At 35.9% G+C, this 20242-nt stretch overlaps 1 protein-coding gene across 2 annotated transcripts in view; it reads right to left on the bottom strand.

Annotated features, from left to right (window-relative positions):
* FCHO2 (FCH and mu domain containing endocytic adaptor 2) overlaps positions 1-20242 on the bottom strand; it is an 85805-nt gene that overhangs the window by 57942 nt on the left and 7621 nt on the right. For both annotated transcript variants that reach the window (XM_005155025.4, XM_031054255.2), the window contains exons 2-7: positions 16982-17073; positions 11709-11783; positions 10693-10834; positions 10457-10609; positions 7115-7219; positions 707-805 (exon numbers count right to left, since the gene is read on the bottom strand). In XM_005155025.4, coding sequence (XP_005155082.2) covers positions 707-805; positions 7115-7219; positions 10457-10609; positions 10693-10834; positions 11709-11783; positions 16982-17073 — 666 coding nt within the window. The remainder of the gene's footprint in view (positions 1-706; positions 806-7114; positions 7220-10456; positions 10610-10692; positions 10835-11708; positions 11784-16981; positions 17074-20242) is intronic.

The raw sequence follows: 20242 nt of genomic DNA on the forward strand, positions 1-20242 counted from the left end.
TCTCCTAAGCCAGGACAAGTTAAGGGCGTGAACTCCTACTACTGTATTATCACAACTCCCACCTGCTTGAGTGAAACATTACTGTTGCAATGTTTTTGGTATGACAAAGGAACATCCACATACTCTTAATAAGAGATTTTTGGAACAACACTATATGTATATGCTTTAGAAACAAATAGTATGACCCTTGTGACCACTATTCACTAGCAGAAAACCTCTGAACTGAGGAATACAGTGACTCTAACAGCATGCAAATAAAACTCCACTTTGAAACATCCAAAACTTAAGAATTACTTCTAAGGATTATTAATTAAACCAACTAAAGATATAAAATCTTCCATTACTGACAAAAATCTGGAAATTTCAGACTGATACACTTCCAAGTTTTAAACAAAGAATATCACAATTATGTGTGAAATGAGTGCTAATTTAATACCTAGAGAACAGAACTTTGAAAGACACTAAAAAGTCTTCATATTGTCAAAATATTTTGTTTTGTTGAGACTAAATTTATTTAGACTTACTCTGTAAATTTTGTGATGCTGAACTTATAAATGCAATGGGAAGGCTTACAAATTTGAGCTTATCTTGAATTTACCGTAATTTCAAAGCTGTGACCTTGTAATTACCATAAACACAGTAAGAAATCTTCCACTTAATAGTTAAGAAAAATATGTAGCATAAAAAAAACCCAAAAACATTTTACCTCTCCTATTTGTAAATGAACTTCTTTTATGGTGTTTGACAATGATTCTATAATCTCTTTCATACGAAGAAGATGTGTTTCTTCAATGTCTTGAAATTTCTGTAAACCAATACAAGAAACTGTAATGAAATCATACTGAAAAGGTTTCTTGAAGGACTAAATCTTAAATTTTAATAAGTACACATAATTAAAAATTACATAATTAAGAAAAAAAAACAAAACCAAAGCAAACAAAAAAAACCCAAAGCAAGCAATAAAAAAAAAACCAAACAAAAAATCCCCCCACCCCCCAAAAAATCCATCCATTTATTTTCTTGTTTGTTTGCTTGCTTGGTTTTGTTTTGGGCAATTACAATGTTTAAGAAAGAAAGGTGAAGAATTCAGTTATTAAATAATGTACATTAAAATATAATGTATTCTTTTAGAATCACTGAAATTTTTTTTAATTGCTCTTTAAACTTTCATGTATCTTTAGTATTTCTACCAGTGTTAGGAAGTGTTAACAAAAAAACAACCCTCTTTTCTCCATTACTGAAGCCTTGTTTTTCCATCTAAACCCAGAAATCTTATTTCTTAATCTGTTTTGCACTTCCTTCTTAGCACTCTCTCCTGCTCAAAATATACACATGCTTTCTCTTTTTTCTAGCTAGACCTATATCCTTTGATTATGATTAATTTCTTTGATCTTTAAACTCACTGCATACAATCTTCTATGTTTGTCCCATTTTACACTTCCAGCTAACAGCCATTTTAAAAGCACTTCCAATGTTTTCAATGAGCCTTCCCTAGCCAGAGATCAGAATGTTCCATCCTCCTCAACAATCAACCATAATTGTCTTGAAATATTTGTTTACTCATGCTCTTAGCTCTCTTCCTATTTCTGTAACTGTCCTTTCAAGCGTGTCCAAACCTTAGAGCACCACCTAATCCTCTCTCCAATTTGTACAGGGTTCTTTTAAGATCATTACCTCCACATTTCACACCTCCCGCTACTCCGATTCCCAAACACATCTCCATACAGACAAGTATCTAACTTCTAAAAATCTCAGTTTTTCTTTTGCCATACTTACATACCTCTCCAGCCATCAATCAAGCAGATATATATTTTTTTCCCCAGCAGCCTTACTCTTTAATTACAGAGGATATGGTCATCCTCTGTAGCCTACTCTGTGATGTTACTTCTTGTATTATCATAGAATCATAGAATAGTTAGGGTTGGAAAGGACCTTAAGATCATCTAGTTCCAACCCCCCTGCCATGGACAGGGTCACCTCACACTAAACCGTACCACCCTGGTTCATCCAACCTGGTCTTGAACACTGCCAGGGATGGAGCATTCACAACTTCCCTGGGCAACCCATTCCAGTACCTCACCACCCTTACAGTAAAGAATTTCTTCCTTATATCCAATCTAAACCTCCTCTGTTTAAGTTTCAACCCATTACCCCTTGTCCTGTCACTACAGTCCCTCATGAATAGTCCCTCACCAGCATCCCTGTAGGCACCCTTCAGATACTGGGTTGCCTTCTTATATAAACTACATTTTGCTTTCAAAACTATCTATGGTCCATCTCTAACAGTCACTTGCTATCAGGGTGTCAACACATGTGCACAATGTGTCCTTCCAATGTGTGCCTTTTTCCACTGTCTAATTTTAACCTAAACACAAAGTCAACTTTTGAAATTATGCCAACAATACTTCCCCATTTTTGGTTTGAGCTCCTCATAAAAATCTGCAAAACAGAGGTATCAGTCTCCTTTAAACTCTGCTCTACAATGACTATCAAACAGTTGGCCATTTAGAGACCTTTTTTTTTTTTAACTTGGTGGAAAGCATTCCCCTCCTCCAATTGTTTCCTTATTTTTTTACTGTTTTATACTTAAGATGTAAAGCCTTTGAAGTAGAGCTATCTTGGTCTTGTACAGTAAATAATACAAAGAGGTTTTGATCAAAGAATAAAGCTAGGTACTATGACACAACCACATCATTCATATCACAGATATAATCATTAACTCGCTTGTTTACTTTCCCTTTTGAAAGATCAGTCAATTTTTAAAAGATTTACTGAAATGAATCTGTAATGTTAATGACCCAACAAATGCAAGCCACTTCATAGCATTTTAAGCTACAATAATGATGAAAAATCACTAGACAGGATCTCTAGCTGTCCAACTCAGTACGCAGAGTTTAAGCAAACATTACTCCTTTTTATAAACATGTATTTTCCTGTAAGTTTTACAATGCTTTTTTAAAATGAATTATTATTAATTCCTGAATATTATTTCTATGCAGGCTGCTCAAACACAAAGTCATCCAAACACAACTCTACTCAGTTCTAATTTTTAAACAATAATATAGTACTTTCAGCTATTTGATGGGTTCCAATAATTGACCGTGCTATGCAATAAAAAATAATAATAATAGGAAAAAAAGCTTCTCACAAGGTGAAAATTTGGCAAATAAGACATCATATATTATGCAACTGCTATGCAGTTGCTAACAAAACTACAGAAAACTACAGATACTCAGAAAAATCAATGAAGAATGTCTATTAAATCCCATTTCTAGACAACAGTGAACTGTATTTTCCTTCCTCTTTATTCAAAATAAAACCTTCCATGTTTTAATCACAGCAAAAACCATAACTTGCAATTCAAGATCAGAAAGACTGTATTTTTTAAAAATTCAGTCTCTCAGAATCACATATCACAAGTCACTTTGATAACTGCAGGTAAAATGACAAAAGGCAAAAGAGGAAAAACAGGTAAAAAAACCTCAGTGGAGTCTGACTAAGAAAAAAGTACAGCTAAGTATGTTTCTCACATTACCATATTAGTAATGTAGGTAATTACATTACTACATTAGTACCTAGAATACCACAGCGATTAAAAATGTTTATCCTCAGAAAAATAGCAAATGAACAGTATAAAATATATTTAAGCTAAAACAACTGATTTTGCACCAAAACAGTTGAGAATGCTTACACTCCCCATTGACTGTTTTCCAAATTAATGTATTTCAAGTGAAATGTACTCTAAATTAAGATAATAAAGGGTATGCTTCATACAGAAGTACGCTTCCACCTATTCATCAATGTTATTTTTCCTACTAGGTCATCTTTAAAGTAGGCCTTCTGCAACCAAATTGTAGATGCAGCTACACTACTACACTAAAAACAGATTTCTAAAATATGACTTACACTGGCGGAATGGCAATATTAATTTCTAGAGTGGGCACATGTGGAAAATTTCCAGGTGTCTATTATCACATAAAGTAAAAATTTAAATATTAATTAAAAAGGTAGTTGTAATTAAGAAACCAAGGACATTTAAACAAGTGTGGTTTGTGGTGAGAGGTAACTTGGTACCGTTTTTGTATTGGGAAAAAAAGTAAATTAACCAAACGATCCTAAATCTCCAGCCCTCCCACCCCCAAACATAGAAACATAAAGCAGTCCAAAACCATGGTGAGATCTTCCCAGCTGTAACATCCCTTACAGCAAAAATGTGTGGTGGTAGGTTTTTTGTTTCCCCACCCCTCACCTGGCTTAGACATGCAATACCTACCCAATAACACAAATAAAGATTAACAAAGAGCATCTTCACATTCTGTCTCTAAATACAAAAATAAGCTGTTAATTTTCTCATTCTTTTGTTGTAGCAGATTATTTAAATGAATTAATTTTTTTTTTAGTACATGATGAAAAGCCCAACAAATTCACTTACTAAAAGCCCATATATTTTTCTTCACTAATTCACTGACGATAAAATCCATTTCATGTTTACCTTCTGTCAGTTCTAAAGAACTTGTTTTCATTACAGCATTTTTGCTCACTGGGGACAAGTTTTTAGTGCAGTTTAGCAAAGCCAGCTTATTGAAGTCATACTTGTCAAGTTTTTTCTTATTGCTTCAGAGAGTAATAAGACAACTACTACAAACATAGTCTCTTTCTTGTAAGGTAAGGAATGGGCAGGATGAAGCTTTTGTGAGACTCAATAAAGATTTAAATCAACCTGCCTGAACTTGCTGTGCAGTGGATTAGAAGCATTTACAAGATCAGTTTCAGTGGGGGGTTCAGTTAACTTCCAAAGCAAGCTAAATAATAAACAGGGTATGAACTTCTTGCTCTAGGAAAGCCACATTCGCATACAACTTGAGACAAATAAATGGAACAGTTCAGTATCTTTTCCTGGTATTACTTGATTGCTTTGTAGCAAAAGGTGGGGTCTACAGCAAAAAGTCAGGCCGCATTGCAATTTATACAAAACCACCAAAAAATGGAGTTACTGGAATGCTTACTAAGGAAATATAATGATTACATTAACAGGAGCAATATAAAAAAGTTGCCATTTTGAATAGCAGCAGTATGTGTCCCATGTCAGTTTGAAACTCCCCAGGAGTAATGGTACACTTCAATGATTATTTTGTTACTCTTTTATTATACTTGTTTCCAAGAATTGTATTAAGATACATACTACTTTAAAGTTTAAAAAGTTTGCCTAGTCCCAAAATTCTCAAACGACTGTAATCACACATACCAATTCCAATCCTAATCCCACTCAAATTGCCTGGGGATAACTGATCTGCAAATGTTTTAAGTTACAGTAAGAGACACACAATGTTAAGGCAACAGATGTAAATGTGTACGGTGGACATATATGCAAGTGAGCCCAGGCCAGTACTGCATGTTAAACCAGCTTAAACTAGCTTGGTACCACACTGACTGCCTTTGCAACAGCACAAATGCTTATGTGATCTCTTAACAAACCAGACTGTAGGTCTCTTCTGGTTTAAAGTTTTAGCTGGATTAGTTCTACAATGTACTCCTTCCACAATTACTTGACAAAGGAAGAATCACGTACTTCTCCTTCATCTCTGATGTGTGAAGCTGTGTTTTCAATATATGTTTTAAGTTAGCTTGCTGTCAAAATTACCAGTTGTCCTATTTCCACGTGTCCCGGGTTCAGCTGAGAAGTACAACAGTCCATAGGTATAGACCAGTACCCATGAATTTTCTTGTTGATCTTCAATTATTAATAAAGCCTTTTTATACCACTACTGCAGTCATCACTTTTTTTACATCCAATAAAAAAACATTTAAAACTCACAGATTTTTGAAAAGGAGAGAAACATAATGTACATAATTAAATTTAACTCAAATAAAAGCATAGGGAACACAGCTTTTTCAACCAGAACCAAGTAAGGATATGCACAAAAACATGCTTTTTGCAACTCTTCATGGAAAGGTTGTCAAGACTCTTAAAGTAACAGTTGTGTTACAATCAGAATTTTGCAGTAGAGCACTTCTTTGTTGCAAATGCCTATACTGGACAGTGGGAGGGAAAAGTTCTGGTATGTGATATATGTGGTATCCTTTCTCTAACAGCTGTGTTGAGAATCTATTTAGAGATTAACTAGATCAAATTCTAATGAAGGTCTCAAAGGAACAAAGTAGTTTACAGTGGAGGACAGGCCAGCTTTTTACATGTCAGCCTACACATCCCTCAAGCTGCAAAATCCCAGTTTCCAAGGAGTAACAGAAAACCCTAACACTTTCCCACTCATATGTTAAAAACACAAGTATGAATGAATCTCCCCAGTAATTCCATCTCCACCTGAAAATTAATCTTTGACACTAATAGAAAGAGCAAAAGAATTTTCAAACAAAAAGAAAATTCCTATCTTGTAAAAGCTTTACTAAACCAAGAGCTAAAAATAAATAAGTCAGACAGTCCTCAGCTATTACTACTAAAATCAGAAAAAATGAAATTTCCTTTTTGAAATCTGGGGCAGTGGTAAAAAGTCTGTTATCAACAGATTTGAAAAAGAAGCTTTACAACATAACAAGAAACAGCATACGCAATGATAAGGAGAACTTGGTATCCTCTGGAATACAGACCAAGAGTCTTCAGAGAGCCAAACAAACACCTGAAATTTGAAAAGATGCAAGTACTCTTCACAACCTTAAGTAGACCCAAGGAAGACACTCTAACAGGCTGTAACTGAAGTGTTTTGCTGGAAGGACACTGAGAAATCCACAATGGATCCCAATATTAGAACACTTACAAATAAGTGATACAAGACTTCCCACATAATCATATATGTAGAGGTGCATCAATGCATCTACAACACTTCCAGAAGTTGACTTTGTTGTCTTCCTAAAAATTTCTAATAAAAAATAATTAAAAAATCTAATATTCAATTGTGTCATTCAAGGACAATGCAGTCACAACATAGACAGTCAATGTTTACCTTCAAATGTATTACTTCTAATGTTATTGTTCGTATTGGTTTCCAAAGGAGATCATTCTATCTTGAATCATTTTTTCAAAAGCTTTGATATCAAGAGTTCAGGCATAAAATAGCATCTGTTATTTTAAGAGTAACTCATTTAACATAGCTCTTACCTGTGCAGTTTCTGTCATTTTTTGTTCAAAATCAGATTTAAATGCAGCATATTTCTCCACATACAGTTTATAGGTGTCTGTAGCTTTTTTTGATTTAACTGCCGCCTGTAGATCAGTGCAAAAAAGTGTCAAAACTCACACATACAATCTGATCCAAGGTTTTTAAAGACATCATTAAAAAAAAGCCTAGGATGATCTACAAGGGGCATATCAAAATAATGAAATGTTGTAACAAAATTTCACCACCAAATAACTCATATTCAAGCCATTATAGATTTCTATTCAAGCTATACATAAACCACATAAAATGGTGACAAGGCAACTACCTGATTTAAATCACCTCCCATTACCAGAAATAATGAATTTATAGGATACTTATTTTGAAATCAAAACTGTATTGCTGAAGTTAACTAATTAGTTCTTTTCAAATATTTAGATCTGCAACAGAAAACAGGAAGAAAGCCAGACCAGAATACAGAGCAGAGTTATTTGTGGAATTCTGAGAGAGTCAGTGGTAAAAAAAAAAAAAAAAAAAAATCAGGAAGGCACAGTTCTCTTAAAAATACACCCAGAATAACAGAGCCTAAAAGTGCTTCCCTGTTTGAAGAATATGGATCCTTCTGGCATTAAAAGGAGAGCATGACAGGTTGTATCAACCCCGTCAGTTACTTTCCTGAATTTTACTTCATGATTTTCACTCTTGCACATTCACACAAGGGAATTACTGAGAACAGTCATAATTAGTTTCCCAAATGCCATTTACTATGCTGAAATTACAAGGTGTTCTCTGAACACCTGCTTTTAAAAATAATTGAATCTGTTTTACAATAAAATTATTCCACTTTAAACATTAAAAAGGAAGGAAATGACCAGTTAAAAGACTGCAAAAGTAAGTCTCTTCATAAACCATTATGTAAGCCCAAACACATGGATTTTGAAAAAAAAACAACAAACAAACAAACAAAAAAAAACCCCACAACAACAACAACAAAAATTCAGTCTCTTACAATGTTTAAGATGAGCAAAATGTGAGTGTTATGTGCTGAAGAGCATCTACAAAAAACAACTACTTAGCAAGCCAGACAAAATGAAGCAAATGAACATTGTATGATTAACTACTAATCTCTTCTGAAAACAGGATGCATTTATTCTCAGTTGGATGCAGCAGTTGCTAGAACTCTTGCAGATTTACCGTAAGAGAAAGTGTTAAGGATCAGTCAAGAATTTTTTGTCAAGTCACTATAAATAGAGAAGTTCACATGTCAGAGAACAACAGGAAATTATTGCAAGTTAACACTAGCTTTCAGTTGCAATGAAAATTGCAAGGACTCAGATACCTCCTCAGATTCTTCAATTAAGTATTTCACTACATATTTTGCTTTATGATGAGCTCTTACCATATTAGTGCAGATTCCCTGCTTTCTGATAATTATTCTGTTTTTTTGACAGAAAACATTTATGTTGTGCCAAAACTAACAAACCTATTCTCTGCCAAAGTTAAAATAAAAGAATACAAAACTCTCTCATCACATTTCTGAAATTACAGGTGTAAATCTGAATAAAGACATGATTGAAAGAGGTGATGGTCACGGTTACTTGCTCCCCCTGGAAACACTGATCAAGTACTTTAAAAGCATTCAAATATGGACTAATTGTTCAAACAGAAGTATCTAGGGAAGACATAAAACAAAAAAAAAATGGCTTTCACCCACCACTACTTCCTCTTTCTCCCTTCTCACATAGACATCAGACTGAACCTTTTTTTTCATATCCAGCTGGACAAGGATAATCTTACATCTTAATAACATGCCTTCCATCAAGTCAACTTTTCCTACTGAAGAGTTCCATTCTCTTTACAAGTATTCAGAAAAATTATACTTTGAACAGACTGGCATAAAAACTTCTGCCACCCCACATATCTCTGATTCATGTCTAAGATCCAACATCGATTGTGACTGGAGACAGAAGCTAGAAAAAAAAAAATCTAGCTTTACATCAAAAATAAAACAATTGGAACACAGTCAACAGGATCACTTTTGTTATCAGTGAAGACAATAACCAGCTCTATCTGGTCTTTCAACATAGCATTATAAAAGGCCCTAAGATCACATGAACAGAGTCCTATGAATATCATGTAATTGAAATGAGAACAGGCAGAGGCTCCAAGATTTAAAATGAGAAGACACAGACACAGGGAAACATGACCTATTTCCTTTACTAGTTTCCTGGAAAGAGGAAAGGTCAAGGGAAGTGATCCTTCCCTTCTACTCTGCACTGGTGAGGCCACACCTAGAGTACTGTGTCCAGTTCTGGGTTGTCCATTGCAAGAAAGGCAGGGACATACTAGAGAAAGTTCAGGCCACTAAGATGATACAGAGCCTGGAGCACCTCTCCTATGAAGAAATGCTGAGAGAGCTGGGATTGTTCAGCCTAGAAAAGAGAAGGCTCACAGCGAATCTTATCAGTAGTACAAAGAATTGACAGGAGGGTACATAGAAGACAGAGACAGACTGTTTTCACTGATGCCCAGTGACAGGACCAGAGGCAACGGGCACAAACATAAACACAGGAGGCTCCCTCTGAACATCAGGAAACATTTTCTTTCCTGTGAGGGTGACTGAGCAATGGAATGGGTTGCCCAGAGGGGTGGTAAAATCTCCATCCTTGAAGATATTCAAAAATCATCTGGACATGGGCAACTGGCTGTAGGTGGCCCTGCTTGAGCAGCAGGGTTGGACCAAATGACCTCCAGAGGTGTCTTCCAACCTCAACCATTTCATGATTCTGTGAACATATCAAACCCCCTGATAACAGCAGCACAGTACTAAATACAACAGTAAGATACTCATCTTTAGGTTTCTAGTCCATGAAATTGGAATCTTTTAAATTAGCACTGGAAGCAATGTTAATTTGGTTTTCTTCTTAATGGGACAGACTTATACTGTATTATCAGCTACTATGTCTCACTGAAGGAAGAATATCCTTCTACTCCTTAAGTCAATAAAAAGGGGACTGAGTGCTTCCGTATTTACCCAAGGAAATTTATCCAAAACCATAACAGATGCTGAAACAATACAAATACTGTAAAAGCCAGTAAACAAAATTATCATATGATGCAGGTATATACAAAATAATTAAAACTGCAGTGCAGTTTGAACAGATAAGGAACTGTAAACAAAACGTTAGTAGGTATTCAAAATATCATGCACATTATGAAATAGCCACAACTACCACATTTAATTATTTTCAGCGCTTTGTGAGCATTTCACTCACTACTATGAGGTGGTAAATGTGTTACTGTTTGACAACACAATGAATTAAATTAAGATGCCACAGCACTACCTTATCAACTTCTCTCTGTGTTGCTCCTTCCTTTTTCAAACGTTCATGTTCAACACACTTGGCATTGTAGTTTTCCTTTGATTTCTGTAAGGCCTGAGTGATACTTTGAATATTTTGCACTGCTTCCAGTGTTCCTGAAACGTCTTCTTTAGTCTGCCAAATATCACACGGTTGTCAAAACCAAACCATTTTAATGTTAACAAGTCATTGAACATGCATAAGAAAAAACTAATAACCTTTTTATAAGCTTTGATTTGTTCATCACCATATTTGTGAACTTCTTTTATTAGCTCTTGTAATCTCCGCACAAGATCCAAGTGACAGCTTGCTAGTTTTTCTGTTGAAGTTTTGAAAACATCCCAAACCGGTGCAAATGTCCTACATTGAAGAAATATGAAATACAATTTTTTAATAGCGGTAAAGTATAATTGATAAGTTTCCACAACTTCACTTCTGTTTCTAAACCAGAAACAAACAAAGCTCCTAACAGCTGCTATAAATCCTTATTTCACATTTTAGATGTACTTACAATCTTATCTACTGATTTTTTGCATGTTTAAAACTTTAAAGCACTGATGTTCAAACTAACATCACTGATACAGATAGAGAACCTCTGAAGAGCAGCAACAACTGGTATCAAGTTATCCACTGACAAAGGTTGCCCACAATTCAGGCTGCTATTGCTACAAATAAAAAAATCTTAGATAAGAAGTCCGAGTTCCTGTTGGTATAATCTTTCTAATGAAAAAACACTCATTAATCATTCCAGTTTTTAAAAAACACAACCACATGGGTAAGACTTTCATTAAACTATGGAATAAATCTATTGAGAAGTCTCATTCTTAACATCTTTGAGGACAGAAATAACTCTCCAGAAAGCAGAAATAATAGAAATAAATAAATTTACTCCCACATTTGCAGACCATATGTTCTCTCTATCATAGGCTTGGAAGCATAGAACAGAAAGTCATGTCCTTTATTATGCTGAAAGGAGCTCAACCTTAGAGAAACAGACAGTTCCTCCATGTTTGGTCTTTGTTGGTTTTTGTTTTGAACTGTGAATGAAGAATTGCACTGTCTTTATTGTGTATATAGTTATATGATACTTATACGGTTCCTGAAGAACTAACAATTGTTTTTAAAGGTGGCAAGGTTGTACTACCTTCAACTTCATTAATAAAATACTCAGAATCAAACTTGATTGATAACATGTATGCAGTTATTTATTTATCTCTTACGTACACCAACTCACCCAAGCTGTGTGTAATTGCTTGCTGATTTGGCTAGTTTTGTCATTGACCTTGAATATGTCTCTTCTATCGTAGCCCTGTCAAAGAAAAACATTAAAAGCATAATCAAAATTTTGAAGATATTTGAAGACAAATATGCATCATAAAGGTGCAAAACCAAAGGACTTTTTACTTAATGACCCCTTAAAAACCATATGCAAAGTCAGAAGTATATCATAATAAAAAGAAATCTAAGAACTCAGGGGCAGAATGCTGCAGGGAACGGAAACAAGGAAAACCTAGTAATTCAAGACTTGAAAAATATGATTCCTTCCTTCCTTTACTCTTTGCTCTTCCTCACTGCCTTTAACATTATTTAGTAACAGTCAGAACAAAGTGACGTAACAATCACCTGCCTAGCACTGTCTAAACATCAGAGATACACAGAGCAACAAAATCAAATATATTTGTAACAAAAAGAATTATATAAACAAACGGAATGTTTTTGTTTGCTTAAGTTGTTTGCATAAAGGTATTTGAGTTTGTAAAACTAAAATTAACATGCAACATAAAATATTGTGTTCTACTGTTTATACTCATTTTTAAAGAGGGTTGTCTCAATACATTCCAATCTATTTTGAAAAACCTCTTCCCTACATAAAGTTTCAGTATATTTTCCTGCACTCAAACCCACAATTTTATTGGTCTCTTTGCAGATTTAAAATCCAAAGATCAGCACAAATGTCCTCCTTAGAACCTCTGCTGAGGCAAACACCCGGGAATAGCAGTCACATGCAAAGTGTTACAGGAGTGACCCCTGCAAGTTCTTTCCCCATCAATCTTATTCTCCTATTGCTAAAGTAAAGATACACACTATTTTAATTTTCTACCCTTAATCAATATTCAATATGTAGTGTCAACTTAGATTTAGAAGCATCCTGGATTCAAGCGAATACTGTAATTGCCTTTTCCTGAAAATGCAAAAGCTTGCAGGATTTCTTTCCTGCTATGCAATTACTCTATTCAGGGACAAAAGAAAGAGGAAAAGAAAGGGAGACTAAGAATTCATGCCTTTCTCAAGTTCTAACTTGGCCACTTATGGCTAAGGCAAAAGGTTTTACTTTTCCTTCACAGCAACATTTTGCAACCAAAAAGAGTTTTCTCACAAAAATATGGAACAAAGAAGGAGTAGTCACCTGAAACAGAAGGACATGTATTTAAACCTACTGAAATTTGAAAATAACCAGTCAGTTGGACAATCAACTTGGAGATTAAACTGTAAAATACAGCAACTGAATTATATTTTAAAGGTCATCGATCGGTGTTGGGACTGGTCTTGTTTAATATCTTTGTCGCTGACATGGACAGTGGGATTGAGAGCGCCCTCAGCAAGTCTGCCGATGACACCAAGCTGTGTGGTTTGGTTGATATGCTAGAGGGAAGGAATGCCATCCAGAGGGACCTTGACACGCTTGTGAGGTGGGCTGATGCCAACCTCATGAAGTTTAACCATGCCAAGTGCAAGGTCCTACACCTGGGTCGGAGCAATCCCAGGCACAGCTACAGGTTGGGCAAAAAGGAAATTCAGGGCAGCCCTGCAGAGAAGGACTTGGGGGTCTTAGTCAATGAGAAAATGAACATGATCCGGCTGCAGTTTGTGCTCACAGCACAGAAAGCCAACCGTATCCTGGGCTGCATCAAAAGGAGTGTGACCAGGAAGTCAAAGAAGATGATCCTGCCCCTCTACTCTGCTCTCGTGAGACCTCACCTGGAGTATTGTGTGCAGTTCTGGTGTCCTCAACATAAAAAGGACATGGTATAGTTAGAACAAGTCCAGAGGAGGGCCATGAGGATGATCAGGGGAATGGAGCACCTCCCATATGAAGACAGGCTGAGAAAGTTGGGGCTGTTCAGCCTGCAGAAGAGAAGGCTGCGTGGAGACCTCATAGCAGCCTTCCAGTATCTGAAGCGGGCCTACAGGGATGCTGGGGAGGGACTATTCATTAGGGACTGTAGTGATAGGACAAGGGGGAACGGGTTGAAACTTAAACAAGGGAAGTTCAGGTGGGATACAAGAAGGAAGTTCTTTACTGTGAGGATGGTGAAGCACTGGAACGGGTTGCCCAAAGAAGTGGTAAATGCTCCATCCCTGGCAGTGTTCAAAACCAGGTTGGACAGAGCCTTGGGTGACATGATTTAGCATGAGGTGCCCCTGCTCATGGCAGGGGGGTTGGAAGTAGATGATGTTAAGGTCCTTTCCAACCCTAACTATTCTATGATTCTATGGTCTACAAATAACTGTGAAGTTATTTGGCTCAAAAAAGGTCAATTAACTTTATCCTCCTTCTATATATGTATATATTTTAATGATAAGAAAAAGTTTAAGTTTCCAAGGTTCAGAATTCCTGCTCACTGCACAGGAACTCACACATATGCACAGACAAACAAGACAGAGTTGTTTTTTTTTTAAAAATTATCATACGAACAATGTGTTTTGGTTAATTATCAACAGCTTCTATCAATGTGTTCTACATTTCATAGATCTGTGCTTCGCCATCCCCCCATTTAGTTCAATGGCAATATATGCACTGACAGTTTCTTCTGATCAAGGAGATTCTTTTTATGACACTTTCAGGCAAGTGGTGCAGAAAACCATTTGAAAAACTTGTGGAGAAAAGCCAGCACAATACCTATTAATTTCCCACCTGTGAAGAGTGGTTTCTTACACATAAAGAATTGTTTGTGTGTATTTAACACCTCAAAGTAGTTGACAGTATTAAGACATTATATTCCCAGTATTTAAATAAATATAAAAATAGAAGGGGGCAGCCCAGACTTCTTATATTTTTCTCTTCTCTAAAAACAAAACAAAACCACCTACATGCTTTAGCACGAACATAACAAAGATACCTATCTTACAGCAGACAGATAATGTGCTCCAATCAAGACTTACCAATACTGAGCAGATTGTCTGCCACAAAATTCTCTTTCAGATGACATATTTCTGAACCACAGTCCCAACTGTCTCAGTTCTTTTATAACTTAACCATTAAGAGATACTCAAAACCAAAATGAAAAGTGAAACAACACTGTTGAAAATTGAATTGATATTGACTAAATGGACATAGTCAAGAACGAAAACTTTTGCTCCTTCTAGGGATATCCAGTTTGGAACAGCAGATATAGTATAGAAATAACATTATTACAAATACATTTCAAACTTTTTTTTTCAGATGAAAAATTATCAGGCTGACTATAATAAAGTTTTCCACATTCTATACAACTTTTCTGTTTTCAGTACTATTTCTAAGGCTGGAGAAAAGAGAACAATAAACTTTTCCCCAGACAGGCTGCATACAACCAAAACACTATTCTCAACACCAGAAGTGACAGAAACTGGCTTCATATAGACATGTGTCTTTTGTGCCCTATGCAGTCTGTACATTCAGATACACTTCACCATCTTCCCTTTCTCTCTGAGATCACTCCACAAAAAAAAAAACCAAACAAATTCTGTGCCTTGTCTGGAGATTCCAGCAGTCCTGACCAACCAGGTGACTACTGTCAAACAGTACATAGAAAGATTAGGCACTCTAACTTGTTGAAAGTATTATCACCCACTCAGACCTGTCTCTATCTATCCAGCAGTTTTCAGTTTTCACTCGGAGCAAGCCACTTTTAAAAAACGATACTGAAGTCTTGTCAAATAAATTAAAATGTAGCACCAAGATTCTAGTGAATTTCAGTCTATTAATGAGAAATAAATTTTTCCACATATTTTACCAAAAATGCTGTTAAAAGGCTGCATCTGTCTTTGGCACATCCTATTCATGCACAAGAACAAAAATTTCTTGACCTCTCACTGAAGATAAAGTGCCCATATGGATCCTCATGTCTTTAGGCTTAAATATCTTTAGTCTTAAACGTTATTTAAACTTGTTTAGCTGGGGAAAAATAAAGGTCTCCTATACAACTCACTAGAATTACTTAGCAGAAATTTGAGCTGAAACACTTTTAATATGTGAAGAAAGGTCCAAGTATTTTATATATCGATTGCAAAGGCACATCTCATTTAAATTTCATTTGGAGAAATTTACAGAGTGAAAAAAACCTAGAATACCACATTATTTTTGCTAGGAATTTTGTGTAGAATTAACTGTTAAGTTTTATTTATTCACTATAATCAAGCAAAGAATCCAAGCAGATATAGCATCATAATGTGCTCTCTGGAATCAGGAATTCTTGAAACACAAAATTCCTTGTGTTGTGTAGTCCTTCCAACAGGAGACTGTCCATCCCACATGCACTCAAACTCACCTGTTTCTGGCTCAGTTGAAAGATGTAATTTTCTCCAATTCACTTTGAAACTATGCAAATGTCAGTGCAAAAGAGTACCTGTCATGGTTGTTCAATTTTGTGGAAGCTTAAAACAAACTCTGTTAAGATCTATTTGAGACCAAAACTAAAATTTCGACGAAATATTCCAGGAAACAAAAGCTGTTTTGTGGGACAGCTTTTACTACAAGAAACCTCCACTAAAACAGGTCTTCAATCAATCTCTTGCAAGACTTCTCCTTGTGGCATCTGGTGAGATTAACTGAATTAAGACAAAATTCTGAAGCAGACATACAGTTGATTTTGTCCAGAATGAAAATTGTTTTGGTCAATGTAGCAGCAGCAGCATTCTTCTTTCCCAGAACAAGTAAACCCAGCACTAAGTCATCTCTTGGAAGTTGTGACATTTGCAGATTTCGGTTCTGTCTTTTCCATCCCATAGAGAAGAACTTGTGTTATTTTCTGCATACTATTTTCTTGTCCCTGTGGATCACTCATTTTTCTTTTTTAAAAAAAAACTTAGTTTCTCATCATCTTAAAGTATATTTTTTAAGATCATACTAGCAATTGCTAATACCTTTATTTTACATCTACAGTCAAAAACTGCTAAAAAGCCTGATAAAGTTTGCTACTTCGAATTACATCTTTACTTCCAAACATGAAGAAAAATTGGGATTTATTTAAATAAAGTGTTGGACACCTATATGACAAATCTAGGTTTTTACTAATTTTTTAATTCAAACCTGAAAAATTAGCAGCTTGTTATTAATTGATCTGTAAGAGTCACTGTTCAGTTCAAAGTGAATGTAATAAACCTAGATATTCTTGTAGGATGTAAGAGATTTTAAAATCCTCATTGATTTTTACGTATTTTGCATGTTACTGCTAAACATGACTATAAACTTAGATAAAAAACAACCAGCATATTGAAGAGCCAAGATCACCAAGGATGAATGCTCACCTTTCTCTTATAAAGTCTGCTAAGTCTTTTGTTGACAAATGTCCATGTTTCATGTTGTGATAGAGGACATCAAAGCCATTGTTCCTTTCCCCCTAAAGATAAATAAAAAGGAAGTATAACTAAGAAACACAACATGCCAAAGCAATTCCAGAACAAAATACAGAACCTATGTACTTCAATAATTGATCAAGTTATATGACCTGAATCATTTCTAATGCTTCACCTTTTAATCAGATGCCATTAGTTCCCTTCAATCCTCTACATGTAAAACAAACTAAAACCATCTCAGCAGCTACCACTACCCTTCTAGTGACAACTCTTCTACTACATATTTCTAGGCTATATTCAAACACATTTCTTTTTTAGATTTCTACAGTTCTTGTATTCTTTAACTTCCCATGTTATTTAACACATACTAAATATTGTACTCTCTCTTCATTCTGTCATATCTTTCATTATCTTCTGTCAATTAATATTCATACTTTGAGATCACTGGATATTCCAGTTACCCAGTTCTTTACACTTCATGTATGATCTTCTGTTTTTTGAAAATTGGTCAAAAAAAAAACCCCAAAAAAACCCAACAACAAACCCCCACCAAACCCTTATCTCACCTTTCTCACAAGTATCTTCCCCTTGTGCATTCTTGAGGTTAGTTTTAAAACTTAAATATTTTCCAGTAAGGTGTGCCTCACCACTAAAACACACACATTGCCCTCATCACTGATAAACTCAGCCATCTTATCACCTCTGGCACTGTGGTGAACTTCCACCGGACGCAAGAAACCAACAATAAAAATTAAAGGAAGGCAAGGCATGGCACAGCATATAGCACTGGTCCTAGAAAAATCTTCCTCTCAAGCTACCCATTTCCCTCCACCTAGCTGCTATGAAAGACACAGAAGCATGCCCTCAGGAAAACAGTGTGAATCTTCAGAATACAAGGGAAAGAAGATGGAATAGGAGAGTTCAGTTGGAATGAACCTACAATGGTCATCTAGTCCAACTGCCTGACCACCCCAGGGCAGACCAAAAGTTAAAGCATGTTGTTAAGGGCATTGTCCAAATGCCCATTAAACACCTGACAGGATTGAGGCATTGACCACCTTTCTAGGAAGCCTGTTCCACTGTTTGACCACCTTCCTGGTAAACAAATGCTCCTTAATGTGCAGCCTAAACTTCCCCTTGCACAGCTTCCTTCTGCCACTGGATCTCAGGGAGAAGAGCTCAGCACCTCTCTCCACTTGCCCTCCTCAGGAAGCAGCAAAGAGCAATGAGGTTAACCCTCAGCCTTCTTTCTGCAAACTAGACAAGATCAGAGTCTTCAGCCATTCCCCACAGAGCAGGTCTTCCAGCCCTTTCACCAACTTTGTTGCCCTCCTCTGGATGCACTCAACAACCTTCACATACTTCTTAAAATCCTGGACTTTTCACAGCACCAGTTCTATATCTCCAGTGAGAGAAGCCTGAGGATTTGGTCACATGCCCCTCAAAGTATTTCTGTCCTTTCTTTTCCAGAAAAATTTGTTTGTGCAGCCATGAGGTGCACCTGATCAGGGAAATTATACAGCTGTATAATAAAGGCAAATAAAAACAAAGATCCAGATCACTATGAGGACACAAACAGCTGCATTGCTTAGCAGAAGAGGTGGGAGCAAAGAGCAGGTGGCAGGCAATGATATGCCAGTTCATGTAAGTGGAAGCAGCCATAGGTGGACAGAAGAGCTTCGCAGGAGCCACAGTAGCAGGCACACTTCTGTGAAGTGTTAACTGCACTAGGTAATACATCAGTCAATAATACAGCAAGTTGCCTTAAAGGGCACCATGCAGACACATGAATTTACAAATAACAGATAACGGAAGGCAATTTGATTCACATTACTAACCAGGATTAATTGCTTTACTTCTTTCAAGCATCAGCGAACATAAAAACAAACAAACAAAAGGAAAAAAAACCTATAAAATCAGAGTTCCAAAGACTGCAGCAAGTTCTAACCTGAAAAAGTTCATCAAAATGCAGATCAGTTTGGCATAAATGCAATTAAAGAAAGGTCTCTCAAAACTACAAGCAGAAGTAAACTGAATACATGAAAGTACAGCAAACTAAGAGGACTGCCTACTGAGCAAATCTTTCGTAAATTGGAAAAATAGAAGGATAAGAAAACCAATTAGTAAGAAATGTGATTTTTTTAATGTTGTCTTACACTTTCAAGAACCAGTTTAAACAGTTTAATTCATACCTCTTTTTACTTGTAGTTTGAAACCCACAATAATTTTAACCATTGATGCACTAATAAGTAGCTTATTATCTTCCTGTATTTATTCAGCATAAATTCTGAATGCCACCACATTACAAAAACACCAGGATAATCTGTAATTAAAACCTCAGTAATATTTTCAATAAGAATAATGATTGGGAAAAAAATTTCTTATTTAACTACTTCAAAGTTCTTACTGTACCCAAATTTGGAGATAAACATTTACAAGTAAGTGTTAGGCTCTTCTTCCAGATAACTAATAAAACTCTCCTTTAAGAAATGTTCTTTCCCTTTGCCTTAAGGTGCTTCTTCTAGCTAAATCAACACATCTATCAAAATATGCCGAACACAGACTGCTTCTGAACTTTTCATAATGGGAGCTTTAATGGGGACTTCTCTATACTGGAGCTCCATAAATTTCCTGTCACTTTAGAAATACAGGAAGAGCAACATAGCCATGACCCAGCCTCTGGCTGCAGCCTTCCTGATAGCTGATAATCTGTCAGAAATGTAACTTTGCAGACCTTTGGAGAATGAAATGAGTCAGAACAATGAATTCCCATTGTGACCTTGTTCCCCATCTGTAACTGAAGGTTACTGCAAATGAACTAGGAAACTTAATTTAAGTGAAAAAATTAATCAGTTCTGCTCTTCTTCCCGACTTCACACTGAATAGCAGAAAGCACAACAGAGAAACAGGAGAAAAATACTTTTCTCAATTAAAAAAGTCACCTGAGAGCCACATCTTTTATACGTTTTCAATAGTTATCAGAGGCTAAGACTCTAGGTAAGAAAAATATTTAGGTTTAAACAAAGCAGCAAGTCCAAAGCAGGCTCTGAGATTGGAGGGCCTACGTGGTTTAAGCCTGGCAAAAGCAAAAGGCATTTTTTCACTTGTGAATATATTGTCAAATGTAGCTTCTCTTACCAATATCAGGCTCTACCTATAGGAACAAATATCTAGACTTCAAAACTGTTAAATAATTTACATGTTCAAGAGTTC

Source organism: Melopsittacus undulatus, chromosome Z (genome assembly GCF_012275295.1).
Source record: "Melopsittacus undulatus isolate bMelUnd1 chromosome Z, bMelUnd1.mat.Z, whole genome shotgun sequence".
Taxonomy (NCBI): domain Eukaryota; kingdom Metazoa; phylum Chordata; class Aves; order Psittaciformes; family Psittaculidae; genus Melopsittacus; species Melopsittacus undulatus.